This window comes from Eurosta solidaginis, chromosome 4, assembly GCF_040869045.1.
Source record: "Eurosta solidaginis isolate ZX-2024a chromosome 4, ASM4086904v1, whole genome shotgun sequence".
In the NCBI taxonomy this organism is placed as follows: Eukaryota; Metazoa; Arthropoda; class Insecta; order Diptera; family Tephritidae; genus Eurosta; species Eurosta solidaginis.
The window spans coordinates 100533303-100559383 of NC_090322.1; the positions used below are offsets into that span (position 1 = coordinate 100533303).

At 37.6% G+C, this 26081-nt stretch overlaps 2 protein-coding genes across 2 annotated transcripts in view; both read left to right on the forward strand.

The window, feature by feature from the left end:
• Positions 1-26081, forward strand: part of LOC137250075 (WSCD family member CG9164) — a 662201-nt gene that overhangs the window by 66012 nt on the left and 570108 nt on the right. The window contains 1 exon segment of the mRNA XM_067782327.1: positions 21846-21984. Within this exon segment, the coding sequence (XP_067638428.1) occupies positions 21846-21984 (139 nt within the window).
• Positions 126-838, forward strand: LOC137247688 (regulator of nonsense transcripts 1 homolog; the record flags this gene model as incomplete). Its single annotated transcript, XM_067778655.1, has 2 exons — positions 126-328; positions 394-838. Coding segments are annotated over 2 exons (648 nt in total), but the record flags the coding sequence as incomplete, so codon positions are not given.

The window sequence follows — 26081 nt, forward strand, 5'->3', positions numbered from 1 at the left end:
AAACAGATAGTGGTGAATAAGGGCTGCTTTTTGTGCAGAGAAATTGTGGAAACGGCGAATGGAACAAAGCAAACTTGTGCAACAACAATTTCGACGACGAAGTGATGTGCAATAATTGCAAAAAATTGTTTTGCAATGAGCGTGGAAGCACATCTGGATCCCAAATTGTTAATCATTCTGTGAGGGCTAAACATAGGGAAGTCACCCTATATTCTGAAGGTCCACTTGGAGAAACAGTACTAAAGTGTTATTCGTGTGGCGTACGTAATATATTTGTATTAGGATTCATTCCAGCACAGGCTGATTATGTTGTAGTGTTGTTATGCCGGTAAGCTGAAAATGGAGTAAATATTAAAAAGTGTATCTATTTAAACGAATAAATTTAAATTTTAGTCAACCATGTGCAGAGCAAAACTCTTTGAAAGATATGAATTGGGATCAAGAACAATGGAAGCCACTTATAACTGATCGCTCGTTTTTGCCGTGGTTGGTTAAAGTGCCTACCGAGCAAGAGAAGTTGTGTGCACGACAAATATCAGCAGCACAAATAAACAAATTGGAGGAATTATGGAAGGAAAATATTGATGCAACATTTCAGGATTTAGAGAAGACAGGTATAGATACTGAACCATCACAAGTGCAATTGCGTTATGAAGATGGTTATCAATACGAGAAAGTTTTTGGTCCACTTGTGCGCCTAGAAACAGAACACGATAAAAATTTTAAAGAATCGCAAACCCAGGAGGATATAGAAATAAGATGGAACGTTGGCTTAAACAAAAAAACAATAGCATATTTTACGCTTGCTAAAACTGATTCGGACATGAAACTAAGGTAACATTTTACAAGACCTAATTTTTATCGAAATATCTGAAAGCTGGTATCCAAAGACGCGTCTAGACCTCCGTTTTAAGAACCCGAAAACAAAAATCAAAAATTTTATTTCAGTCAAAATTTATTTACAAAAAACCATAAAACGACCCGGGAGGGCTCGAAATATGGGGCCCGATCCACAATTTTTTTGCATAGAACACCTTTCTGGGTTGGCGGCCTTTGGCCGCGCTTATAAAAAATTACCCTGGGTTGATCCGACACCGGTTTGGGAATCAAAACTAAATACGCGCAGAACACATTTCTGCATTAGTGTGTAGGAGTACATCAAATGTGGCAAAAAACAACAACCACATGGAAATTTTAACCGATTATTTGCTTATATCTTGTGATAGAAATAAGAATTTAATTTTCGCTTTCGGATTCTTAAAACGGAGGTCGGGGCCCGTCTTTTGATACGACCTTTGATAAATTTCGATAAAAATTAGGTGGTGCACCGTCTTGTAAAATGTTACCGAAACTAATGCATGTGTTATTCATAAGTTAATATGTACTTCTAGGCTGTAGCCGTTAACAGTTTTATAAAATCTGTGTTTTTGATGGAAAAATAAAAGAATTATAGAAACATATATCGCTCGTCTTATTGTAAACAGATTAACTCAAAATTTAAGTTTTTTGGGAGAATGCAATTCAAGCTTTGTCATATGGTTTGTATATGGTTGAATTCGCCGGCTAATTTATAGGGCACTGAAGTGGGTGGCTAATTTTCTGTAAAGAATATTTTTATAATAGTTTGAAGAATTTGCTAAATTTTTCCTCTGTTTTTTTCATTAAAAATTGATTCACTTTACTATACAAATATTATGCAGCCAAATACAATTTTCAGAATAAATTCATACGGAGTATTTCTGAATACATCGGTGTAGTATAATGTAGTAAATAAATCATGTTTTTATGGAGTTACATATACAGATTTATTTCGGGTTGATTCATGTTATATTTAAAAATCAAAGCATTTTCAAATTAATAAAACAAAGATGCATAGACATCATTTCAGCTAGTTTAATCTCATTGAGCGTAATACGAGTCTGGACATATTGTCGTCAGCCAGTTAATAATATTGTATCTCAGAAAATTAGAATTTCTTATTACATCAGTTTACAATATTGTGTACATATTTTTTCTTTTTATTCCAATTTTGGTTCATATATTCTGTATACTAAATTAAATTAATGTATAACATTCAATCTATTCGGGAAACAAACTTAGACATTCATTTTTTATATCCAAGTATACAAATAATTGCAGATTCGCTTATTAGAGATAAATTAAAGGATCGCCATAGCTGTAAAAAAAAGCCATATCTATATTCATGATAGCTCAAAATCGCTGCATCGCTGTATAGAATCGCTTGTTAAAATAAAGCAATCGCTATAGCTATAAAAAAAAGCCGTGATTCAAAAATAGCCATATCTATTTTTACAGATAGCTCAAAATACCCATATTGTCCATGACTAATGAACAATAACAAAGGAGTTTTTAGCGGAAGATAACTTATCCAAGTCGTTTATGGGACTAATAATGAGGTTGTTGTTTGTTTCAAGAAGATCAGTAAAATTCATGTTAAAATATAAGAATAAAAAGTACTAAACTAGATTAGTTTAAATTAGGTTATTTGCAACAAATCCTGAAACGTTCTTAAAATAAGAACCCTGTCATTATCATCCTTGTTCATTAGAATTTTATTATTACTAACCCACACATACTTATAATTTTTTACTTTTTTACTTTTTTTCGCAGCAGCAAGCAAAGCTGCATTGTATGGCGTAAGGGCTTCATTTGATAAATCTTCCTCGTCTTCGACTCCCCAAAAAGCTCACCCGTTAATTTGCCTTTTGCTTTTCTTTTCGTTTGCATTACTTTTTTCTTCAACTCAGTGGAACAAAAATGCACACGAATTAAATTAATTCGAATGCCTGCGGTACCTCTAATGTTCTTATATAAAAAAATTTATAATTAGAGACATACAATTGAGTAGGTAACTCAGCTTTGTAAAAGAAATGCAGTGGCGCATAGTCATTTTTTGAGGTGATAGATTTTTAATTAAAAGGTTTTATTTAGCTTGACTGGACTGGCTGGCCGGCACGAATTTTGTAATTCAAATTTTACTAACTTCCCGATAAGCTACAAGCTTGAAACTTGGAATATAGTTTAGAACCCGATGAAAATGCAATAATAAGAAAAAAACTCCGATAGGTGGCGCATGGATCGAAATATTTCAAAATTTCGAATTTCTGGTCCGATTTGGCTCATATTTGGAACACATATATGAATAGAAAGCGACCTATGTAAAAAATCGCCGCTAGGCGTCGCAAGGATCGAGATATTCAAAAAACTCGTATTTATGGTCTGATTTGGCTCATATTTGGAACACATAATACATACAAGAATAGAAAGTAACCTATGACAAAAATCGCCGCTAGGCGCAAAGATCGATTTATTCAAAAAAATCGTATTTGTGGTCGGATTTGGCTCATATTTGGAACACATAATACATATATGAATGGAAAGCGACTTATGAAAAAATCGCCGCTAGGTGGCGCCAGGATCGAGATATTAAATAAATCGTATTTGTGGTCCGATTTGGTCCATATTTGGAACACATAATATATACATGAATAGAAAGCGGCCTATGATGTCCGATTTAGCTCATATTTGGAACAAATATTACATACAGTCCGGTAGAAGTGACATCAAATATTTTGGAGTTCGAGAGACAAGCATACCTGGCGCAGAGTCGAGTAAAGTCTTTGGAAGGATTATGTATTGAGGACTTAGATTTTACCAAATTGTCACGAAAGAGTCTTCGTAATATTGAGTTACAAAATGCACTAAATAGAATGAGAAATAATAGGCAATTAAATAAAGACCAAAAGCTTGAAAATAAAAGAACTAAAAATTTTTTTTAGTTAAACGGTTTTATGGAAAACAATACTTACATGAAGTAATAATAATACTAAAAGCTAGAAAATAATTAGGTAGGCCCTAGGTACAGTTACCACACCCCTCATCAATCTAGGGCGTTGATCAGACAATTAAATAAAAGCGTTGGACTTGTCAAATTTCTATTGATAGTCATATATAAAGCCAACTGAACCTTGATAAGGTTATGCTACGCCTCACATTTTTAGAAATTTCACGCCTCAACGCTTTTATTTAATTGTCTGGTCAACGCCCTAGATTGATGTTGAGTATGATGACTAGTACCCTGCTGTCAAACCAACTAGTTGTATACTAGAATAATACTAATTTGCCAAAAATCCCAAATAGTATGAGTTCTGTAATTTTTCCATATTAAAAACTGGTATTTTTAACACGGCGATGTCCTACGAAATATCAATTGACAGTCCCTGCATCAGCATCATAGCAATTGACAAACTAGTCATTATATACCGAACATTGTTCTAGATGCCATACTAGTCAGCATACCCACCAGGGCCATACCAATTAACACAGTAGGCAGTCTTTTCGCCAGCATTATACCAGATTACATACTAGTTATTATATACACCAATAGCATACCAATTGACATACTTGTTATTGCATTCAACCAGTTGGCATACTACTCAGTCTATGCATCATTGTAATACCAGTTGACATATTAGTCGATATTTGCACCAACATCCTACTAGTGTCACTACGACAGTTTTGGATGACCAACTTTATTGAATTCAGTTTAACGACCAACTCCCTTTACATTTCATAAAATGATACCAAATAAAACTCATGGCGGAACGATACAAGGTGGCAGCATGGGACAGCTGATTATAATCTTTTTTTATTTTATTTGATACATCAACTTCCAGCGCAGTACGATTTTGACATTTGTCCATCGAATTTACAAAAAAAAAGTACATGGAATTTTTATTTATGTTTGCAGGAATGTTTGCAGGAATGTCACCATGCTGCCACCTTGTATCATTCAGCCATGATACAACTTAAGCTCAGAATCATAGTGTACCTATACAAGTGTGTCAACTAAGCGATAAACGTCAAAACTGCAAACAGCCTCGCTCACCTGATGCAAATCTCAGGTCTAGAGTTGCATTTTTGGTACGTGAGAGTACTTCAAGCTGAGTTGCATTTGATAGTTTAATTAAACTTTGTAGTATTTACAGATGAAATAGTTGCATATATTTCCGCGTAAATAAGTATACTAGAAGATTTGTAGCCTGCAACAATGCGGAAACATACGGAAAGCAAAAGTTATTTAAATTAGAGTCAAAATATAAAGCGCCATACGTGTAACATGGAAAAATTTCACTTCTAATGCTGTTTACACAAATGCATAAGGGCATAATTATATAAACGCTTTGGTCGCTTCAAAGCAAAGATAACTTACGGCGTTTCATTGTTTTTCGTATGGCTTTGTCAAAGCGTAGGCACGCATTTATGTAAATTTTTCGATACCCTACAAGACGGAGGTAACTAACTAGTTCACCCACACATTCAAAGCTTTTTTCATTCCACTAAACATGTAACATTCCATACTGTCATCGAAATGACAGTGTCAGTTTTAATGACAGTTCAGAAATTGAATGAATTTATATTGTTTTATCTCATTTTAAGCTACAATGCACGCGTAAGAATTTGCGATTATAAATTTAATAAGATAAAAAAGAAGTTAGAACCCATTGTATAGATCGCCAGCTCTCTCTTAACCTGGTGTGTTAAGGGATTTGCAAACATCCCTTGACTATAAAAGAAAAAATTCTGTGTGTCTGTTTCACTAATAGACGAGGCTCTGGTGACCCAAGCTCCTCATGGAACTTGGGGTGGAGAGGGAGGGATGGTCTGAAGGTTTAATGTGGCCCCACAAAAGGCGTTGGTAATTCTTTACGACAGCATGACACTGCTAATACGCGTATTAATCTCGAGAACAATCCGAAGGCGGAGAAGAAAAATTGTATCTCTGTCCGGAGATAGTTGAAGTTTGCGATTTTCATGTGATTGTTGTAATGTTGTTGTACCCACAAAAAAAATTGTGAACATAGGTGTTTTGTGCGGATATAGTTTTGGGCCCCAAACCGGTGTTGCACCCACCCAAGGTAATTTTGGTAAAAGTCTAGTTGAGGGGTCGACTGCTAATACGCTACTAAAAATATCGAGAGAGGTGTCAAAAGGCGCGCATTAATCTCGAGAACAATAATCCGAAGGCGGAAAAAAAAATTTATCTCTGTCCGGAGATATTTGCAGTTGAAGTCGGCGATTTTCATGTGGTTGTAGCCACGGTTATACCACACACCCGGACTTGGCATGACGTAGCCCAGGGTTATCTTTTATAAGCTCGGCCGAAGGCCGCCAACGCAGAAAGGTGTTCTGCGCAAAAATACTATGGATCCCACCCCCGGATTCGGAGGTACCCGCGGCTCTTTTTTCGGTTTTTCGTTAATATCTTTTTAACGAGTTAAAATTTTTATTTTCCGCCTTCGGATTATGAATACTGATGTTAAGATGCGGGTAATTGTTTATTTTAGCTCACAACTCTAAAACTCGTCCAAAAATATCAGGAGAGGTGTCAAAAGACGCGCTTTGAACCCAGGATCACGAATCCGAAGGCGGAAATTTTATTTCGTTTCGGATATATTTGCAAACAAAATTGAACATTTTCATGTGTTTGTTGTTGTTGTTTTGATGATTTTATAGTACCCACAAGAAAAACTGTGGGTAAAAGTGTTTTGCGCGGGTATAGTTTTGGTTTCCAAACCGGTGTTGGACCCACCCCGGGTAATTTTTTATAAGCGCGGCCGAAGGTCGCCAATGCAGAAAGGTGTTCTGCGCAAAAATGCTATGGATCCCACCACCGGCTTCGGAGCGCTCCGGGACATTTTTCGTTTTTTTGGAAATAACTTTTGACAGAAATAAAATTTTGAATTTCCGCCCTCGGATTCGTGGTCCTGGGATCAAAGCGCGTCTTTTGACACCTCTCCCGATATTTTGGTTTGCAGTTGTGAGCTAAAGTAAACAATTACCAAGCCGCGTCCTTTGATACCTCTCTCAATATTTTTGGAAGCGTGTTAGCAGTGTCATGCTGTCGTAAAGAATTACCAAATCGTTCCCGAGATGGTCGGGCTGGCACCTTAATGGTGCTGTGTTACCGGAGCGTACCGGATCTGTATTCGGCAAAGGACCATCACATCGATAACACTCCTCAAAGCCTTCGGGGAGCAACCTTATCGCTACAACAACAACAACAACAGGCGTTTGTACGCTTTAGCCAAAGTTCACATTATCAGGTATGAAATAGTGAATATTAGCATTTATGGCAAAGTCTAATGCTGTTCATTCTAGAATTTCCTTTGTCTATGAAATGTGTTCAAAGAGAAAGCAGAAAGAAACGCAACACTTCTACCACTTACCTGTTTGAATATCTTAGGTTTGCAACTGAATTTAGAGCAATTTAAATAAAAACCTTAGAACGGTGAATTTAATACTCGTATTATAGATAGCACAAAAGCAAAACCATTAAAGTTAAATCTTGAAGGTTTACAACAATTCTTGACGTTTTAAATCTTCATATGTTTTTCGATTTAGTACATTCCCTAGCGAAGCTTTAAACTCTTCTTCCTGATCAGCTATCCAACGTTCACTTTGCTTTGAAGCTAGCCGAACGTTTTAGGGAGTGTTATCGATGTTGATGGCTTTTGCCGAATACAAATCCGGTACGTTCCGGGAATAAAGCACCATTAAGGTACCAGCCCAACCATCTCGGGAAAGATTAGCATGATCATATTAAACCTTCTAGACCATACCGCTATATTATGCAGGCAATGGGTTTTGAATTCGAAATCAAAAAAAGATAAGTAGCTGCCTTCAAAATTTTTGTGATTGTGTAGTATAAGAACTAATCATCATAATAAGGTCTTCAGGAGTAAAGAACACGCATTCATAAAAACAAATAGTGTTGAACATTTACAAGACTGTCGACCGAATACATTGACACAGCTGCCAACTCATTGTGCATAAGTACACTATGTGCCAACTGATCAATGGGAATCTGATGTAAGCGTAAATATCTGTTTTTATTAGTATAACGTGATTATTATACTTGTACTTACAGTTGAAACGTACGTAGAAAATCAAATTGGAAAAGCGGCCGAATCTATTCGTTACTCTGTACAAGAGAAAATTTCAGATGGTGATGTTATACTAACAATTGACTGGTGAGTCCAAACAAATATCGCATATGCATATCGTTGGTGAAAGTAAAAAAGTTGCATATTATATTTAATACCGAGATAGCAACATAATCACTTGACCTATTTTGTGACTAAGAATTAATTAATGTCACGATTAGTTTTTTAGTCAAGATCGTTTCCTCGACTATTTATATTTATTTATTTATATTTATTTATTTATTTATTTACCAACGTAGTACAGAGTAAGACCAGATATAGTCTTTTAGAAGTACTTCAACTGGGTTATTAAACATAAAACAGTGTAAATATGTATATTCTAACTTAAATCTAAATAACAAATTTAGAATACATCTAACCTTAACGAAAGAAAAGATAGTCAAGATCAAAGTGGGAAAAGGGGAAAGAAAAGAGAAGCAGGTATCTTAAACACCCTTACAATGTTTTTGCATTGTTTTCATACAGCTTTGAAGTACTTGAGTATTACATCCTTGTAGTTGAATCTATTTAGTCCAGCCTTCACATTATCTGGGATTGAATTCCATAATTTAACCGCGCTAATGAAAAATAGTCTAGATGAAGTTAAGTAATTGTGCGATGGTACGACCAGACTCTGATGTCTCAGTGATCTCACTGGTCTCAACCTTTCGAATAAGTAATTTGGTGTCTTCCACAATAATAATTTGTATATAAAGATACAATTCCTGGCGGCTAGATAATTTTCAAGGCTGCACCCAAGAATTTTCGTTCGCCAGGCAGATATGTGATCATATCTACCAATCCCGTAAACGTATCTCGTAGCATTGTTAAACGCTACAGCAACTTTGTTGTATGACACTGAGTCCATCTTACCATATACTGTATCGGCGTACGTTATAAGTGGCATAATTAATTGCAGCACAAGTTTTCGCCTGGTTTCAACGGGTGTGAATGGGGCCGATACTCTTAACTTCCGTAATATGGCATAAATATTGGTAACTACCCTGTTGACATGGTCACTACAAGTAAGTTTACAGTTCACAATATACCCTAGAATTTTTACTCTGTCAACAAATTTAAGTAGACTAGTTCCAATATACAACGCAGGAAGGTCAATATTATATACAACACTATGACATATAGGCAAGACATAAGACTTGGATGCATTCAAACACAACGAATTTTCACTAGCCCAAAGAGAGATTGCAGACAGATCATTATTAATTTTGAAACATAAATCTTCAACAAGACCGATACGACTTGACAAATGTAACTGCATATCATCGGCGTATGCATGAATATTGACATACTGGCACACATCAAAAATATCATTCACAAATAGACTAAACAGAAGTGGACCAAGGACCGACCCTTGCGGTACGCCAGCATACACAGGTTTAGACTGCGACAAAGAATTTCCTGATTTAACTTACTGCGTTCTATCCTTAAGATAACTGGCAATAAGCTTGACTGAGCTATCATCAAATCCGAAGTAATACTTCAGCTTCGTACATAGCAGCTCATGATTCACAGAATCAAATGCTTTGGAGAAATCTAGTAAACAAAGAAGTGTTAGGTCGCCAGTATCAAAACTAGTTCTTATATCATCCAATACTTTAACCATTGCTGTAGAGCAGCTGTGCTTTGGTCTGAAGCCAGATTGCAACGGACTGAGTAATTTATTTTGCTGGATAAAGTAAGAAATTTGTGCTGCCATTAAATTTTCACATACCTTCGAAAATGTAGGCAGTATGCTGATAGGCCTATAATCACCTGCACACGTAGCATTAGTTTTTTTTGCAATAGGAAGAATAATTGCTTTCTTCCACATCGTGGGAAAACATGAAGAGGTGAAGCAGAAATTTATGATGTGAGTAAGCGGACCTAGTATAAACTCTATTACGATCTTAATAAATCTTAGAGAGATTCCATCCTCCCCCAAAGCATTCGATTTTATACTTAATAAAGCCTTCAAAACATCAACCTCGCCAATTGTATCAAATTGAAATTTGTTATCAGGGCCGACATAGGAGGAGTATTCTTTTAGCAGGGCTGGAGCATTGACGTCATTGTTAGTGCTAACAAAAAAGTCATTTAGTTCATCCACATCTATTTCACACTTAGTAGTATCCTTGCCATGTATTTTAAACCTTTTTAAGTTTCTCCACAACTCCTTGGATGGAAGTGAGGGATCTAGCTTTGATTTACTGTACCTACACTTTGCCTGCCTGATAATAGCTGTTGTTTCATTTCGCACTTCTTTGTATCGATACCAGAAAATATCTGTCCTATTTTTACGCCACTTACCATAATATTTTGACGTTTCTTAATAGCCGATCGAACTCTCGAATTGTACCAGGGACACGAACTGTTAATAACACTTGCACAGCGAATAGGCACATGCACATTAAACAATCTGGTCAAGTTATTATTAAGAAAATCTAACTTGGTATCAACCGTGTCAAGAAACCAACAGTCAGTCCAATCAACACCACATATATCGGAGTACAACGCATTAACATTCAACGATTTAAAATCACGATACACAAACGTACAATCTAAATCAGAACGGTTCATTTCAACATCTATAGTACAGAAAATCAAATCATGGTCAGAAACAAAGCATATTTGCTCAAATTTTAGGACGTGCCAGGGATCACAAGTTACAAAATAATCAAGAAGACTGGGTACAGAATTATTATCAAATCTCGTCGGGTTAGCACTATTGACAACACATAGACCTGCTGTTGCAAGCTGGTCAAGTAGTTTACTACTGTAGGAATGATTAACCAGTAGGTTCACATTAAAATCACCACAAATCAAAATACGTTCATAATCAATTACAAATTCGGACAAATCAACAAAAAATTATTCTAATGAAAAAGTTTTTTTGGGGTTGTAAAGACATATTACCATAATTTTATTTACTCCATCTGACAGTTCAGTGAAAATATATTCAGCATCACAGGAATTAGAAGTTTTTAGTAGTCTAGATTTGAGTGTTTTTTTACAGTACACTGCAACTCCCCCTCCTTTTTTGTACCTACGATCATTCCGAAATAGATTGTACCCATTAATCGAAAAGTTGAGATAAGGAATCTCACTGGAGAACCATGTTTCAGAGACACAAATCACATCCACCGCAGAATCCTCAAAAACATACCTAACAAAATCGAGTTTGTCATGGCTAAGGCTACGAGCAATAAAATGTACTGCATTGAAGCCATGATTTTGCTTACAAAAAATATCAATCAAAATTATTTCATTTTCATTAGCACCAGGGCGAGATCTATGGAATGACCCCATACACATAAAGCTGAACCAAAACAGAACGAACCAAAGGCAGGCAAGCAACACGCATGTGTGTACAAGAGACCAAGGCAAAAACAATGGAGGAATGACAAAATAAAGAAAGACAGACAATTAAACACATGATTGAAAAATAGAGAAAAAAACGGTAGTGACAACAATTAAACATATGATAGGATGAGAGTGTAGGAGGACAGTAGATTGTTTGAAAAAGAAGATTAGAGAAAAAATAAAGAGAATATATAATATTGGATACACTTAACATGAATCATACGTAATCAGGTGTCTGCAGCAACAACACGCTCAATACTCTCGATATCAGTCACCTTGAAAGCTTTACAATTTGGACGTACACGAACATACACATATCCACGAACTGAGAAAGCAGCAACGAGCTTTTTCTCTCTTCTCAACTGCATTGCAAAATGGATTAGCTCACGATTGTTTTTGGTTAGGCACTTATGTATGTGTATTTTCCCGTCCGAATTTATTCCTACATCACGATGCATTAGTGGACGCTTATTCTCTTTGCAAAAACGGGCCACTGCTTTAAAGAGTGTAGATCGATCATCAGAAGAGCTCAGTCGCACAATGACAGATGTAGGTGTTTTGCTGTTGTTTTTGTTAGGCACACGAAACGCCGAGGAAATAGGCAATGCTGGCACCTTCAATGATTGGCACATTTTGTTAACAGTGCCTTTAATGCTTTCACCATCACTGACGGGGAGGCCATTAATTATTATGTCACTGGAGACAGATTTGTTTTGGCATTCATTTAACTCTTTTTTTAGTAGCACAATTTCCTTTCGCAGTTGTTCATTGCATTCAACCTGGGCTTCTGCTTTAACCACTCTTTCCTCCATTTTGCTCAGCGCCTTCTTTAGGTTTGACATTTCAGCCATAAGCCGCTCTTCAGAACTTTTCAGACGATCTGCAATCTCTTCAATGATGGCCGTTCTCTGCATCTCCAATTTGTCTTCTATAAGCTCAATCCAAGATGAAGGTAACGAGCTCTCTTTTAAACCAGATCTGCCGACTGCACTCGCATTTTTGTTGGGAGTAAATACCACTTGGCGGGAAGCTCTAGTATCGCGCATCTTCGATAAATTTGTTGTTTGTGATATTGTTGTTGTTTGTAATATTGTTTGCAATTAGGAAAAATTAAATAATTATACACAAAAAGCAGAATAGCTTCGTATCAAGTGATTGAGTAGAAACAATTAAACGATGAAAATCAACACGCAAAGCCCGCAAACGCCAAAAAAGCAAGTACAATGACAAAATATATAACTAAATAGACAATAACTGCAGCGCACCGAAAAACACGTCTAATCGCGTTGAAGACACATATCTATATTATTATCTATATAAGTCTGTAGGACAATTAAAACTTTATTAACAATTAACTTAATTGTCCAAGTCAAGGAAAATGTGGGTGTGAAGTTCGATCAGGATCTTCATTTTGGAGAGCATGCAACCGCAATTGTACCGAAAATCCAGAGCGGTGCAAAAGAGAATGAGCAGCTCCTCAGTGATATCCACAAACAGGCGTCGAACCTATATGCCGGAATTGCCCGGCGAATCCAGTTCTTAAAGAAAATACCAAGAACTCCCAGAGGAGGAACGCACTCTCCCTAGGGAAACGCTAGTCACTCTAGCTCAACTTCGATTTGGATACTGTAACAGGTTAAACTCTTACCTATTCAGAATCAACCCCGTCATACAATATGTATGTCCCGCTTGCAATGTGGCCCCACTTGACACTAACCATCTTTTCAACTGTATTGTCTAATGCTTACGGAGATGACTCCTTAAGTCCCTAGGCCATCTTTTCAACTGTATTGTCTAATGCTTACGGAGATGACTCCTTAAGTCCCTAGGCGGTGTTGCCTCATCAATCAGATGTCTGTTGTGATGCCCAGGTTTCTGGGTATTCAACAGGAACTGTTTGGTTAGCATCTCATTTCTCTACCTGATGGGGAGTATTCTCGCTTCATTATGTAGATGGTGTTCTGGGGACATAAGAAGACAGCCCGTGGCAGTTCTGAGCGGAGTATTTTGGCAGTCCTGTAGCTTCTTCCAGTGGGTAGTTTTTAGGCTTGGCGACCATATAGGGGACGCGTAGCACGCAAACGGCTTTGTATGTGGTAATGAGCGTTTCAAATGTAATAGTTACAACTCGCTGATTTGAGTAATCGTGGCACTAGATGCGGGCGTAGTCGTGGGAGTAACTAACTACGTGGAGATTACACTAATCAACGACTTTTAATATCGGAAGGTAGACCAGCACCACAACAACAGTCCCGAACAAAAACAACTGGATTCCACTTGGTTAGCAAGTTTGATGGTTTTTTCAACCTCTTTGCCGATGGTGGTAATGGGAGACGCAATATGATGGTAATGTGCGCGCCACTTGGCCTGCCGCCTGGATTTAGTTGGATAACCTAGGGTGGGATAATATAGAAGGTTCAAGTTTTATCGATGTCGATGATCCTTTGCCAGATATAGATCTGGTCCGTTCCGGTAACAAAATCCATTGAGAAGCAATCCCGACCATCTCGGGAGCGATTTAACATAGCCACATTGAACTTTCTTGGCCATCCCGACCACCCCCTAGTTCCATCAGGATCCTGGGGTCAGAAAAGAGAAGCTATAAATTGCGCTAGCAGCCCTTTAATCCTTTCGGTGGTGCATCAAACAAGTATATTCTGTACTAGCATATGATCAGCTTGGAGACAACCAATCGTAAAGAAGGATAGGCGTAGTCATATCAATTCGTTTCCGGGTTACTCGGGGAAAGCAGTTTTAGCAGTACTCTGCCCTTTTCAAATTGAATATCCATTCAAGGACTTCAGATAATTTATTAAACAGTCATCTGCATTTATTTGTTTTTGTAGCACGTCTAATTTACTTCGTAACATCAATCAATTATCCCTTGTTATAATTTTATGTTCTCTACAAATGCAATAGCGAAGTATCTTCGGGTACCCCTGATTCTGGTTATCTGAAATCTCCTTGAGTGCCTTGTGCCATTTGCCTCTCAGCAAATACCTAATTGTGGAGCCCTATTTATAGAAAACTTTTCGGGTTACATATATTAAAAACTTTTTATCCCAAATATTCAAGCTGTGGCTGTAAGAAGAACATACATTTGCTCAAATTATACGAAACCTGCGACAACTATCCATCCGACTTTTTAGTACCACATATAAGGCCCTAACAAGTATATTATGGGAAAGGGTCAAGACCAAAGGCTCAACATCACCGGTATTATACCTACAAAACTCATATTGCTCTGCAAACTGATGTTGAATGACACCACCAGCGCAGGGAAAATTGAGCAGCATCACTCTGAGCTTCGAAAAAAGGTTTCAAAAAGGGCTATTCATATCATAGCACATTGGCACTTGGCGTAGCAACATCAGTGGTGGGTATCGGCTGATGGGTATCAAAATATATATGAAAAATTATGCGCGATACATATGCTTGTTGTTAGCTGGTTGCTTGTTAGCACAGATGACATGATATGAAACTTCTCACTCTCTGAGAGCGCGTGAAAATGTGCATTTTTTATAATATTGGCCATAGATACCATCATACTTAAAATCAAATTTGGGCATTTCAGAATAACTTTGGGGTGTTTTACATGGTAAAGGTTTAATTTATAATTTTCAATGAAAACTTACTCAAGATTCTCAAATGGGATATCAAAGAACTCGAATTTTTGTCAGGATTAAAAATCCGAAGAAAAAATAACTATTTTTCACCCGTGGAAAATTTATCAGTGACAATACCTTTCATCGAAGGGCTGCACACGAAACGGGTTTTGATAGCAGCTTTCGATTGGAGAAAAAGTCAGCTCTTAGTCTTCGCATTGATGTAAATGGATGCAAAAAGGACAGGTTTTTGTGGAGCGTTGCAACATTCCACTTTTGACAGCTGAGATAAATTGTAGGTATACGTATAGGTTAACGCAACATGTATAATTAACAGCCTTTTGCGGACCACAACGCAGATACTTCACCAAGTGATCTAATTTCGTAATTTCTTATAAATTTTTTGCGTTTTTTATTGTATGTGGATATACATAAACATTTTGGTCGCATCAAAGTGAAAAAGGGGCTAGCCGTTCATTGTTATCTTATGGCGGTGCCAGCGCAACAAAGCAAAGCAGCGCAATCGAAATATATTATTTCATATTTTTTCACTTATCTACCACAAAATATTTCTACAAAACTTTGCCTTTTTTATAAATTTTAATAAGTTTTTATCACCTTACTTGCTGATTTTTTGGGTAGTTTAGGCAACTCTATAGCCATATGATGTTCAAGACCCATTCTTGGAAACGAACGAACTTTTGTTTACAATCGAATGAACTTCAAGACCCATTCCTGGAAACGAATTGAGAGAGAATAAAAGTTTCGTATCATGTCATCAGTGCTTGTTAGTAAGCGACTAAATGAAAAATCAATTCACTCGCACGAGCATCGCTACGATTGCGCTCTCACTAATACAGGTGCACCTTCAGTTTTGAATAGCCCGGCTATAAATATACGTTAATGTATTTATGTAGCTTGTAGATATCATTATACACATATGTAAAGCTTACTAGAGTAATAAGGAAATAATTTAAATTGTAAAAAAACATTGTAAATATAAATTATTAATAATTAAATATTATTTAAACAAAAAGGACGCGTTTCATTCATCCCAAAAGCGATTTGACAGAAGGTAACCGGTACGGGTAACCGGCAAGCCAGTTACCCGTGTTGTTTGTTGTTGCGTATGTCCGTAAAGCCGGAGTCATTGGTGCCGTATGTCGTATCGCTGTATCCGTATCCCTAACGTAATCAGCTGTTTATCGTTACGACGGAAACCAAAACCCAATTGGTTGGCTACGATACGGTTACGACCTTAGCGGTACCAATAATCGATTGCATTGATTCTCATAAGGTTGGTCGAATCAGCTGTTATAAGGTTACCGATATGGTTACCGATAAAGCACCAATGTCTCCAGCTTAATGAAGTAACTTCATAATGTAAATAACATCGAGCGAGAAGGAATGTCGAAAACAAGAGGTAAGAGCGAGAAAGCGAGTCACACGTACGCTATTTTGAGAGAGCGCGTGCGTTACTTTTTTCACGACAGCAATGTAGAAGTCATTAAGAAGATAATTGGTGACCAAGTTATCGATGACGATTAAGTAATCGATTAACTAACGAGTACCTGTCTTGTAGGGTACTTCACCCGACAGATGAATTAATGAATGCATGGCGGAACGATACAAGGTGCCAGCATGGGAAAGCTGATCATACCCTTTTTTTATTTGATTTGATACATCAACTTTCGGCGCAGTACGATTTTGACATTTGTCCATCGAATTTACAAAAACAAAATACATTGAATTTTTATTTATGTTTGTAGGTATGTCTCCATGCTGCCACCTTGTATCGTTCCGTCATGAATGAATGCAACACAACCAAAGCGTCTGTGTAAATCCGCGTTAATTTTTGTAGCTGTTAGTGATGGACGATATGGCTATTTTGAGCTATCAGTGAAAATAGATATGGCTATTTTTTATAGCTATAGCGATCGCTTTATTTTAACAAGCAATTCTATACAGAAGATATGGTGGGCGATACAGCGATTTTGAGCTATCAGTGAATATAGATATGGCTATTTTTTACAGCTATGGCGATCGCTTTCATTTATCGTTGATAAGCGAATCTGCAATTATTTGTTTACTTGGATATAAAAAATGAATGTTTAAGTTTGTTTACCGGAGTAGATTGAATGTTATACATTAATTTAATTTAGTATACAGAATATATGAACCAAAATTGGGATAAAAAGACAAAAATATGTACCTTTTTACAATAAAAGATGTAATGATGTAATGTGAAATTCTAATTTTCTGAGATGTTATGATATATATTATTAACTGGCTTACGATAATATGTTCAGTCTCGTATTACACTCAATGAGACGAAACTAGCCGAAATATATTTCTATGCATCTTTGTTTTATAAATTTTGCTAATTGAAAATGCTCTGCTTTTTAAATGTAAAATGAATCAACCCGAAATAAATCTGTATATGTAACACTATAAAAAAATGATTTATTTACTATATTATACTACACCGATGTATGCAGAAATACTCCGTATGAATTTATTCTGAAATTTGTATTTGGCTGCATAATATTTGTATAGTAAAGTGAATCAATTTTTACTGAAAAAGACAGAGCAAAATATAGCAAATTCTTCAAACTATTATAAAAATATTCTTTAGCAGAAAATTAGCCACCCACTTAAGTGCCCTAGAAATTAGCCGGAGAATTCAACCATATACAAACCATATGACAAAGCTTGAATTGCATTCTCCCAAAAAACATAAATTTTGAGTTAATCTGTTTACAATAAGACGAGTGATATATGTTTCTATAATTCTTTTATTTTTCCATCAAAAACACAAATTTTATAAAACTGTTAACGGCTACAGCCTAGAAGTACATATTAACTTATGAATAACACATGCATTAGTTTCATGTCCGAATCAGTTTTAGCAAGCGTAAAATATACTATTGCTTTTTTGTTTAGGCCAACGTCCCATCTTATTTCCAACCCTCCTGTGTTTGCGATTCTTTTAAATTTTTATCGTATTCTGTTACTTCGTAACGCAATAGACCTTGTGATGGTTCAGTATCTATACCTGGATTCTCTAAATCCTGAAATGTTGCATCAATATTTTCCTTCCATAATTCCTCTAATTTGTTTATTTGTGCTGCTGATATTTGTCGTGCACGCCACTGCTCTTGCTCGGTAGGCACCTTAACCAACCACGGGAAAAACGAAGCCTCAGTTATAAGTGGCTTCCATTGTTCTTGATCCCAATTCATATTTTTCAAAGAGTTTTGCTCTGCACATGGTTGACTTAAATTTAAATTTATTCGTTTAAATAGATACACTTTTTAATATTTACTCCATTTTCAGCTCACCGGCATAACAACACTACAACAGAATCAGCCTGTGCTGGAATGAATCCTAATACAAATATATTACGTACGCCACACGAGTAACATTTTAGTACTGTTTCTCCAAGTGGACCTTCAGAATGTAGGGTGGCTTTCCTATGTTTAGCCCTCACCGAAAGATTAACAATTTGGGATCCAGATGTGCTTCCACGCCCATTGCAAAACCATTTTTTGCAAATATTGCACATCACTTCGTCGTCGAAATTGTTGTTGCACAAGTTCGCTTTGTTCCGTTTGCCGTTTCCACAATTTCTCTGCACAAAAAGCACACTTTTTCGCCCTTATTTACCAATATCTTTTGACGAGAAATTTTTTTCGTTGTGCAGTTCTTAAGACAACTATACCCATTTTTCGATAATAGCTGGCAAACTTTTGTAAAAGAATATTTTTTCCAATTTCAGAGAAAATTATTCTTTTTTGTATCCCATAAACTTTTTTACTCAGTCGGAAATTAAAGCACACAGATGAGTAGTGATGAACGATATTTCACTATTGATGATTGCATCCTCGCTATCACTATTAGTATTAGAATTTCATGCTGAAGGAAAATCGACAATTGCTATAATCGCTATTGGCGATTTTCTGCCAGAGGTGATTGTCATTCAAAAGAATCGAATGAAGGAAAATCGCCAATCACTCATATATTTGAATTGCAATAGCTATAGCTATTAGCGATTTGTCAATAGCGGCGATGCAAAAACCAATAGCGAAATAGCGCTCCATCACTAGTAGCTGTGAAAGTCTCCTGTAAATAAAATGGTGCTGTAAGTGCAAACAAATCAAAGTCCTATATGCCACTACTTTATTTTCTATGTATTTTTCTTGTATTTTCTCTTATATTTTTTGTCGAGGGAGCCAATAAGGTTTCAGTACTGGTGTAAGTGTGTGAACTATATTTAAAAAAAACTAACGAAATACAAGGAAAATACAACCTAGTTCATTAAAAACAAAGAAGCCAGTTTGTATTTCGATACGGTTTTTTGACACTAGGCCGTTTTTCCTTTATTTTGTCTGACAAATGAAAATTTTGATTTTAGTTTCAAAATTTTGTGCATAAAAACACAACTAAATTCAAAGTGTAAATTGTGTGTGCAAATGAGTTTTCAATAAGTGTACATTTTTCACTTTTTCTTAGTTAAGGAATTGACCCCCAGATTCGTGTGTTACACAAATATAGTGAATTTGGGTACAGAAATTCAAATTAAAAAGTTTTTCACAATAATCTGAAAAACTCTACGTTTTCTCTGCTTTTTACACTTAAAGGACTAACCCTCCGTAATTAATTAAACTTTTAATGAAAATCAATAACTCTGAACTGAACATGATATAAAATTAAAATGCTGTGGAACAGGAGCAATACTTTTGTGACTACATAAACCCTGTTTCAATCTTTTACGTCTGTGCACAGAACCCTAATTGACCGTTTCCAACCGAAACAACAATGGCAACCCAGATTTTCCCGTTATGCTCACTTAAGCGAGTGCCTGTCAGAAAGAAGTCAACACACTTGTCTTGTACACTGTGCTCAGAATTAACATTTCAGTACAAAGTAAAGAGAGAATGAATGAGTAGATAATAATAGAAGTGAGAGGACAGGGCTGCTAATGAACATGAAAGTGCACGATGACACTAGTTAATATATTAGTCCTAGTGGGGTTGAAAAATTACTTGAAAATTGATAAGCTAGATCAAATGCATTATATTCATTATATTTCATATATATAAAAAGTATGTGTATATATACATACATATATCACTTTAAAATTTATCACATCAATACACAATACTTTGGAATATTGTTGAATAAAAATACGTACATATATATAAAAACTAAAAAGTAACGGAATAACACATGCCGATTTTGTGATCGATCAGTGGAGTTGGCGGACCATATCCTCCCGGTGTTTGACGCAATCTCAAGACACAGGGCTAAGTTTATGGGCTCACTATGGCCAGAACATTTCCACATTAAATTGCTCAAGCCAAGAGAACTGTTAGGGTTCATGTTTTTGTTGTTGTTGTAGCGTTAAGGTTGCTCCCCAAGGCTTTGGGGAGTGTTATCGATGTGATGGTAGTTTGCCGGATGCAGATCCGGTACGCTCCGGTAACACAGCTCCATTAAGATGCTAGCCCGACCATCTCGGGAACGAGATTAACATTAAACCTTCAGGTCATCCCTCCATTCCACCCCCAAGTTCCATGAGGAGGTTGGGGTCGCCAGAGCCTCGTCTATTAGTGAAGCGGGATTCGCCGCTCGAAGGTGACGTTGATAATAGGGTTTTGAGAAGCTATATATTCCGCTGGAAAGCTGAAAAGGTTGCGCTACACAACCCCTTGAATCTGGTATTTTAGTCGCTTCTTACGGCAGGCATACATACCGCGGGTATATTCTAACCCCCTAACCCGCTAGGGGTTGCTAGGGTTCATCAAGAAGGCCGGGTTGGAGGAGGTGCTGTGAAGGTGAGGGCACAATAGGCCAATGGTCGCAGTGCAATCTTCAATACATTATCTACCTATCTAACGGGGAAAGAACGAGCCATTCGTGGTTCAAGCTGTTTCGATCTGTACTAGCACCGTCCTATGATGAGTGTTAATGGAGTTCAGAAGTGATAGTGGTATGCACTTTACGGAAGTCATGCTGATGGCTTGATAACCGAAGAATTTCATTTAAATGAGGGAACTGGGCTTTGAACTTTTTTTTTTACTGACTAAAGGGATAATATCGGTTGAATCTGGCTGGGTTTCCGGTCTTTGGTAGTGGGTTTTTCTTGCCATTCTCCGTTATTCTGGAATGGAAAAGGCTTTTAACGACAAATAGAAAATATGTGCTAGGCTACTGATGCCCTCATGGCCAAGCTGTTTTGACATCGGCATAGGTTTTCCGTCTGGGGCTATTGATATGGAAGGCTTGGCCTTTAAAATAGCTTATTTAACCTCTTTTGAGGTAACGGTGAGGTGCAACTCGTCATGGTTGTGTTTACATGCCCGTTGGTTTGGACGATATCTAGCATTGTCAACTGAAGTACGCATTGCATATTGGCTATAGAAAGCACTCGCGCATTTCCTCGAGTCCGACAGACGAAATTCTAGTCGAATAAATTATTCAAATACTAACTAGTATGAATAACACTACAAAATTTTACTCAATGAACTATTCAAAAGCTGACTGGTATGAATAACCCCACAAAATTCTAGTCAGTGAACTAGAATGTTTTCTGACTAATTTGGCTTTTGACTGCAGGGTACCTAGGACCTACCTAATTATTTGTCGTGTAAGTTGCAGAAACACTGAAAAATTCAGAATACTTAACGAATTTCGTTTTCATAATTGTAGCGTCCCCACAGAAAATCATCATATGTATGTATATATGTATGTATTTGTAGATATTGTTCTGCCAAATGTACAGAACATTTTTCTTATTTTGTATGATGCAATTAATACGTACACTGACATACCATAAAATCAATAAAATATTGATACATAATTAAAATTCTAGTTTTCCAATTTTCATAACCCGAGGTATCGTGGGTTCACCTCCAAAACGACCATACGTTGGTGTAGTAGCCCCAAGTTTCTCAAGACAAACCTGTCATATTACATGTGGAAATCTGCGCCAGCCCTCAGCTCGAACAAAGGTAAGTAGAACTTTTGTTGAACATCTGCTATTCTTAGATGTCGCCAAAATATTTGTGCAACATACCTATAGTAATTTTATACCTATATGCTTAGTATTCTTGTTAAATTTTTCAACAGGGTCAAACATTACTGCTTGCTATGCAACCGTTTATGCTAGGAGAAAATTGACAAACGACATAATGCTCTCGAATCTTTCCTTTTTTAAGACCCTTATATTAGCTTCACCTTTATGCTTGCATGTAACCAACTCTTTTTATTCGATTTGGACCACTTTAAATGGACAGGTTTAATTCAAACTTTGTGCACTTATCAAAGACCGATGACAATGCAATAATTTGATGGTGGGCTGACAAAATGTCAACGGACACAAGGTCAATTGACCGCCACTTCAAAAGGCCATAAGGGAAATTTCAAGGTTGCGCACGTATTAAGGAACGATGACAGTAAAAAAAGCCCATCTCAGGACGGAGCTCGTGGCACTTGACCTGTCAAAAGCATTGACACAGTACGCTACTCAAAGACATAGAAGGCTCACACCTTCCCCCTTGTCTGAAAAGATGGACCGAACATTATCTGAACGGTCGGCAAACGTGGGTTAAATTTAGGAACGAAATCTCAAAACATAGGAAAATTAAACACACCACAGGGTGGTGTCCTATCCTGCTTCTGTTTAATTTCTACATATCAAAACTCCTTTCAACACCAGAAGGAGTTAAATTCTTTTCCTTGCCTACGACTGCACGATTATGGCAACGAGACCCGGCCTTTAAATAAATTAATGAGTTTCTAAAATTAACAGCTATATCCCTGATCTTTCAAGTTTCTTCACTTCGCGAAACCTAGTATTATTATCGACAGAACCCACGGCCACTCTGTCTACGACGTGGGAGGAACACATAACGTTCTGGTCGATGGTGTCACACTACCGACTGTCAGTCACCTAAAGATGTTAGGGGTACCGTTCGATTATACTTTGACCATCAAGGCGCATGCCACCGCGATTGTTTTTAAAGTACAAAGCCGCAACAAAATCCTCAAGTAGTTTGCCCTCAGCACTTTTGGAAAGAAAATGAACGTTGCTAACCACATACAAAGCAATTGGCCGGCCGCTCATGTGATTCGCTTCACCAGTTCGGCCCCTGGTCTTAAAAACACACACTGGAAAAGGCTGGACACCTGTCAAAGTGCTGCAATAAGAACTGCCACGGGACATCTCCTTATGATCCCCGAACACCACCTACATAGTGAGGCCAAAGAGCACAACGAAATGCTGAACAGCGCTCCGCAACGTTAGACGGAGGGCCAACAGACACGCACATAAACATAAATTCAGCGCGCCCCCAGTTACCATCACCGCCAAAGAGGTTGAGAATGCCTTCGGTCAAGCTAAACCATCTAAAGCAGTGGGCGCAGACGGCATAGCCATGCCGATGTTTAAAAGCCTAGAAAAAAGGGTTTCAAATATTTAGCACATGTCTTCAACCTGTCTCCACCTTTGTCACCCCGAAAAATGGAAAATGGCCAATGTGGTTCCGCTACTAAAGCCTGGGAAACCAGCTAACATAGGAGAGTCATATCTCCTGATATCTCTCCTATCGCCAGAAGCCAAGACGCTTTAAGCCATTTTGCTCCCCTATTTCAAAGCAAATTTGCAACTAACCTGTCATCAGAAAGGCTTTAGAAAACTTCATAATCAACCACCGCGCTAGCATCCAGATAAATTGCGGTTTAAATCAAAACCCCCACCATAGAATAGTACTCGTTGCGCTAGACCTATCAAAAGCTTTCGATTCGGTCAACTATGGCACGTTACTGCAAGACTTGGAAGGGTGTATCCTTCCCTCATGTCTTAAAAGGTCGACCGCCAATTATCTGGGTGGCCGGCAGGCATCGGTGCAATTTAGAAACGCAGCATCAGAACCAAGAAAAATTAAACAAGGGGTGCCACAGGGTGGTGTCCTCCCCCCACTTTTGTTTAACTTCTACATATCAAACCTACCTTCGCCACCAGAAGGAGTTACTATCGTTTCCTACGCCGATGACTGCACAATAATGGCCACAGGCCAAGCCCACACGTCGATGAGCTTTTTAATAAAATAAACAGCTTACTCCCTGATCCATTTAATTTTGTCGTCCGCGAAAGTTGACATTGTCACCGACCAAATCATCGGCGACCTTATTTACAACTTAGACGCGCCAAATGTCGACCATATTGAACATCCACGTCGATGGCATTACGCTACCGATTTTCCTGCACCCAAACATCTTGAGTGTGACGTTCGATCAGGATCTACATTTTGTAGAGCATGCAACCGCAATTGTTCCTAAAATCCAGAGCTTTAATATAATCCTCAAATCTCTTTGCGGCAGCACTTGGGGTCAAGACAAAGAAACGCTCATTACTACTTACAAAGCTATTGGCCGGCCGATTGCATGCTGCGCGTCCCCGATATGGTCGCCAAGCATAAAGGTTACCCACTGGAAGAAAATACAGGCCTGCCAAAACCCTGCCCTCAGAACCGGTACCGGATGACTTCTTATGTCCCCAGAATACCACCTACACAATAAGGCGAGAGTACTCCCCCTTAGGAAGAGATGTGAAATGCTGAAAAAACAGTTTCTGTTGAATACCCAGAAACCTGGGCATCCCAGCAGACATCTGATTGATGAGGCCACACCTCCCAGGGCCTTAAGGGGTCTTCTCCGTAAGCATTATGAGGAAATACCGCACCTAAGAACACAGCCGTATGAAGCAAAAAAAACACAAACAGGTCATCAGTGGTATCCACAAATAGACGTCGGACCTCTATGTCAGGAATTGCCCGGCGAACCCAGTTCTTAAAGAAAAATACCAAAAACTCGCAGAAGAGGAACGCACTCTCCATAGGGAAACGCGCGTCACTCTATCTAACCTTCGATCTGGATACTGTAACCGGTTAAACTCTTACTTGCCCAGAATCAACCCCGACATAAGTAATGTATGTCCTGCATGTGATGTGTCCCCACATGACACCAACCATCTTTTAAATTGTATTGTGGAACCTACGCCTCTAACACCAATCTCACTATTGTCCGATATTCGGTGTGGTAGGCAGAGCCTACGCCAATCCCCCCCACGGCGGCCGCTGTGAAAAATCAAATAATTCTCAAAATTCCTTGGCAACAATTTTTTATTCCTTCATATTAATTAGCTGAAAAAATCCAAAATGTTCTTTTCTGTACATAGACTAAGCCTGTACCCGTAATATGTATGTGAATATAAGTAAATTATAGTAAACCCCCAGAAGAGAATTAAGGCCTAGCTTCTCTTCCAATTAACGTCGTGCTCCTTTTAATTTTTTCTACAAATTGGAGGTACTTGTCTTGCATGTTTTACGCTGACGCCGAACGACATTTGCAAGGCAGATGAATTTTCACTAAGAAACTTTCCATGGCACAAATACACCCGCAATCGCTACCGAAAGGCGAGCCCGCTAAGAAAAAGTTTTCTAATTGAAAATCACGCTACGATATATAGTTTAGGCGAAATCTAAATTTGAAAAGTGAATTGCTTACAGGACACGTTATTTATTTTTGAACACAATTTTTTTTTTCGAATAAACGTATTTCAATTATTTTGTTATTTTAGCAAACTTTGACACAACTACTACCAAAAGTAGTCTTTGTATTATAACTTTGATTGGATAACGGTTGGTTGTAATCACCAACCTTTTGTCCGTTCGTCCATCTGTCCGTTAACACGATAACTTAAGTAAATTTTGAGGTATCTTGATGAAATTTAGTATGTAGGTTCCTGAGCACTCATCTCAGATCGCTATTTAAAGTTAACGATGTCGGCCCACTTTTTCGATATCGAAAATTTCGAAAAACCAAAAAAATGCGATAATTCATTACCAAAGATGGATAAAGCGATGAAACTTGGTAGGTGGGTTGGCCTTATGACGCAGAATAGAAAATTAATAAAATTTTGGACAATGGGCGTGGCACCGCCCACTTTTAAAATAAGGTAATTTAAAAGTTTTGCAAGCTGTAATTTGGCAGTCGTTGAAGATATCATGATTAAATTTGGAAGGAATGTTACTACTGTTGCAGTATA